Source organism: Chlamydotis macqueenii, chromosome 29 (genome assembly GCF_036417535.1).
Source record: "Chlamydotis macqueenii isolate bChlMac1 chromosome 29, bChlMac1.mat, whole genome shotgun sequence".
NCBI classification, from domain to species: domain Eukaryota; kingdom Metazoa; phylum Chordata; class Aves; order Otidiformes; family Otididae; genus Chlamydotis; species Chlamydotis macqueenii.
In genome coordinates this window covers 498,588-502,336 of record NC_141584.1, presented here as the reverse complement: position 1 = coordinate 502,336, position 3,749 = coordinate 498,588, and the positions used below count along the sequence as shown (strand labels likewise).

Below are 3,749 nucleotides of genomic sequence, written 5' to 3'. Positions count from 1 at the left end.
TGGCCGCAGTTAAGCAAGGTTCTAGCGCTCGCGCTCATTTAGAGGGATTATATACACAGAACTGCAATGCTCCTTCCTTCCTTAGTCACCAGTGATCTTTGCGTTACGGGAGTTTTGTCTGAGAGTCTGCGGTAGCTGGATGTGTTCATTGCCCGGCTTTGGTGCACACATGAGCCCATGTGTGGGGCTTCCTCCTCTCATTTTGCTTTTGTTTGTCCAGGTGTTCTTACGGGGGGGTTAGCTCCATGGACTTCTTTCTCTCCTCTCTCCGGTCTTCCCATTCCTCCTCCGATTCATAGGTGCCCTTGATGATGGCAACCCTGTCCGACATGTTCATGCAGTACGGAACAAGGATGTAGAAGTAGAGCAGAGCAGCCAAGCAAGCCCCAAGGATGGGTCCAACCCAGAACACCTGGAAAGCAACAAGGGAGAGGGTGAGAGCAGGTCTTGGAGGCTGGTGCGCTAGATCCAGCCATCACACCAGCATGCCTCGATGCCCCACGCCTCCTAGCCCCTGGAGAGATGCAAATACCCTTCCAGCAGACTTCTTGGGCTGAAATCCCCTCAGCCTTTGCTTGCTGAAGACATCAAGCTGTTTATGAGTGCGGAGATGTGGTATGCTGGAAAGGAGGCACCACGCCTGTGCTGCAAGGCCGAGTTGGAGCTTGCAGGCTGTGCTGGGTGAGCGGAAAGCCCAAGCTAGGCTTCTCTGTGGGCTTTTTTTGATCTCAGATGATGTCCTAGCTCAGAGTGCTCCATTGCATGGGGGCTTAACGCTCATCCCCTTGCTGCTCCATGCCATGTGATAACACGTTCCCCATGCATTGAGGGAGACAACCTCCCCCGTTCTCCAGCCCCTCTCATCCTTTCAGGCCTAGGATGGGCTCTGAAATGCCCAGCCCTGCAATTCCCGTGTCAGTCGCTGCCCTTTCCCCCCTCATTGCCAGCACCTGGCCCTGGCAGCCCCTCGGCCAGCCTGTCCCGGCACGCTGACGATGCTCACCCAATGTGCTGGGCTGAACCTCCTCACAATAACTGCAGGCCCAAAGGACCGGGCTGGGTTCATGGAGCAGCCAGTGAAGTAGATCTGTCAGTGCAGAAAGGAGACAAGGTTAAGATGCATCATCTTGCTTAGCAGATACGATCAACTTTTCAGAAGCAGTAACTGAAATCAGCCTCCAGCGCTGTTTCTCTTGCAGGGAGGTGGGGCCTCATCATCATGGAGAAGAAGCCGCTGTATGTCCCATGTTGGCTCTCCCAGTGCAGCTCTGTCTGGGACCAACTGCATAAGAGTATTTTGGGGAGCCTCGTCCTCCTGCCCAGACACTCACCCCCACCAAGTGGCCTACGGCGACAGAGAGGCCAATGGATAGTGCTGGGGAGCCCACATTGCCGTTCCTCCGGTTGTCTGTGGATGCGAAGATGCATGCAGCCAGCTGGAAGGTGAGGATGATCTCCACCACGAGGGCCTGGCCTGGAGTTGTGTTGTTGTTGAGCTGCAGACCATCAAGAGTGACAATAATTAACTATCCCCAACGCCTGACATACCCGGGGGGTCTCTGAGGTGCTTTGCTGGTAGTTTTGGGTTGGCAAAGCCATACATGAGAAGCCCATCCAAATCCCCCACCCCGCCTGGGCCACAAGGTGCTGTGCTGGCCACTGCTCAGGTTCATTGCGCCTTTCCTTGAAAGGGAAGAAATTATCATTCTTGCTGTACAATGCTTCAAAATCTGTCTCTCCCCCGAGCCCCTCCCTTCCTGAGACTCTCCACGTCTCTCCACTTGCTTGTCTCTGCAACAGTCAGTTCTTTCCCACCAAATTCAACACCCACTTGTCCATTTTTCCTGCATTTCTTTCCCTCTTGCTCATTGCGAGCTGTCATATCCTGACTCTTCTCTTCTCCGCTTTGTGGAGCACCTCCCCGAGAGGCTGGGAGCAGCCACCACAGAGGGGCACAGGATGAAGGGTGAGGGTGGGGATCAAGCCTGGGGAGCAATCGCAGGGTAAGATGGGCTATTGTTGTCCCAGTACAGCTGCGCCAGCCACTGGGACCGTCAGATGGACCTGACCCCACTGAGCCTGGGAAGGGCAAAGCGACCCAAGCCATTGCAGCCTGTGTTTGAGCAAAAGTTGGCTGTTTTGGGACAGGTGGGAATAAGATGCACTGCTGCACCTCATCCTAGTGATCGAACCCTCTGTAACGTGCTTGTGCTGCTCCGAGGAGTCCAGACCTGGCCGTGGTTGGAGTGGTAGCTCCACCACTCCCATCTCAGGTAGTTTCCCGGCACTGCCCTAGGGGTTTGAGACATGCTTCTCATCCCTGCTTTTCTCAGAGGTTCCCACCATCTCCCCTCTTCCTCCAAGAGCAGCCCCTGCCCCTCGCAGCCTCTCCGCACCCTCCCACATGTTGCTCCTTCTTCAGCTCTTCTCCACCACCTCTCTCCATCCACCTCTGTTTCCTAGCACCCCCAACGCACTGGTTACAATAGGCTTCTGCTCCCCCTGCCTGTACTGGTTTGATTGGGCCCTGCTCCCTGCCCTCCCCCTCTCTGTCCTGGCATAGCTCCTATCCCAGCACTAATCTCCAGGTGGAGAGGCTGCAGTCAAGAACATCTCAATGGTGTGAGTGACTCACCCAGGCCCTTAGGATAAAGGAAGCGCTTATTAAAGGAGGAAGAAAACATGCCACTCGTTGCCCCACACAATAAAGCTGTCATGTCAATACTTTGCTGGCTACGCCGGTGTTTGCTCCGATCCCATCCCCATCCCTCTACGCATGCAGGACGATGTGCTGAGACCAACCATCCTCACGGATTTAGCTCTCCGGGTTGCTGCTGGCACCAGCTCCTGGCTCACAAGGAAAGGAAAGCCCTCATGGCAGGGTGAACCATCTGCAGGTAGGGACACTTACCGCGTTGATGGCCAGGTTGCCACGGGTATTGTCCGGCGTCACGCCATAGAGGATGCCAGCCCCAGCAATGGCCCCGACCAGCTGGGCAATCACGTAGAAGAGCGTCCGGAGGAAGGAGATCTGGTTCCCCACAAAGAAGGCGATGGTCACTGCCGGGTTGATGTGGGCACCACTGATGTGGCCGAACGCCTGCACCAGCGTGCCGATGGCCAGTCCGAACGCCAGCGAGATCTGAAGGATGCTGGGGAGGGCAGATGGCCACTTCAGGGCTGAGCCGAGGCCGATGAAGACGAAGATGAGCGTTGAGATGAATTCAACAAAGACAGATCGAGCAAAGGCCAGGGTTAATATTTCCTTCTTCATGGTGGGAGCGGGTGGAGGGCAGTTGGGAAGGAAGAAAGTTTAGGTTCCCTCTGTCTCTGCGCTCTTTCTGTCTGCAGCCAGCGGTAGGGCCATACCTATCTATATATGCAAGAGCAGCAGGAGCTGTATTACAGGGCAGTGGGTGGAGCCAGGGAATTAGCCAGTCCTCCCAAATTATCATGTGAAACTGGAAAAGTTTCCATCTGAAAATAACTTCGGAGCCTCTTGATGAACCAGTGACTCAGATATTGGTGGCATTTCTTTCTCCTTCCCTCTGCAAACAAAGAGCCCCTATAGGGTGTCTCTGTGGTCATTAGATAACGATGTTGCATAACGATGCCGTGCTCCCTCCTCTGCTTTTCCCTTTTACTACCTATCATCAGGCGCTGGGTATTTCGTTAGCAGGGGTGTAGTTAATATCCCCTTTCTCCATGTGCTTGCAGGAGGGAGAGGACCGAACCTTTGTTTGAAAAGC

At 54.7% G+C, this 3,749-nt stretch overlaps 1 protein-coding gene across 1 annotated transcript; it reads right to left on the bottom strand.

Annotated features, from left to right (window-relative positions):
* Positions 1-226: 226 nt before the first annotated feature.
* AQP5 (aquaporin 5) lies at positions 227-3,274 on the bottom strand. Its single transcript, XM_010127775.2, has 4 exons — positions 2,912-3,274; positions 1,332-1,496; positions 1,004-1,087; positions 227-412 (listed from the first exon to the last, which is right to left on the bottom strand). The coding sequence occupies exons 1-4, from the start codon at positions 3,272-3,274 to the stop codon at positions 227-229; spliced, it is 798 nt and encodes a 265-aa protein (XP_010126077.2).
* Positions 3,275-3,749: the final 475 nt, after the last annotated feature.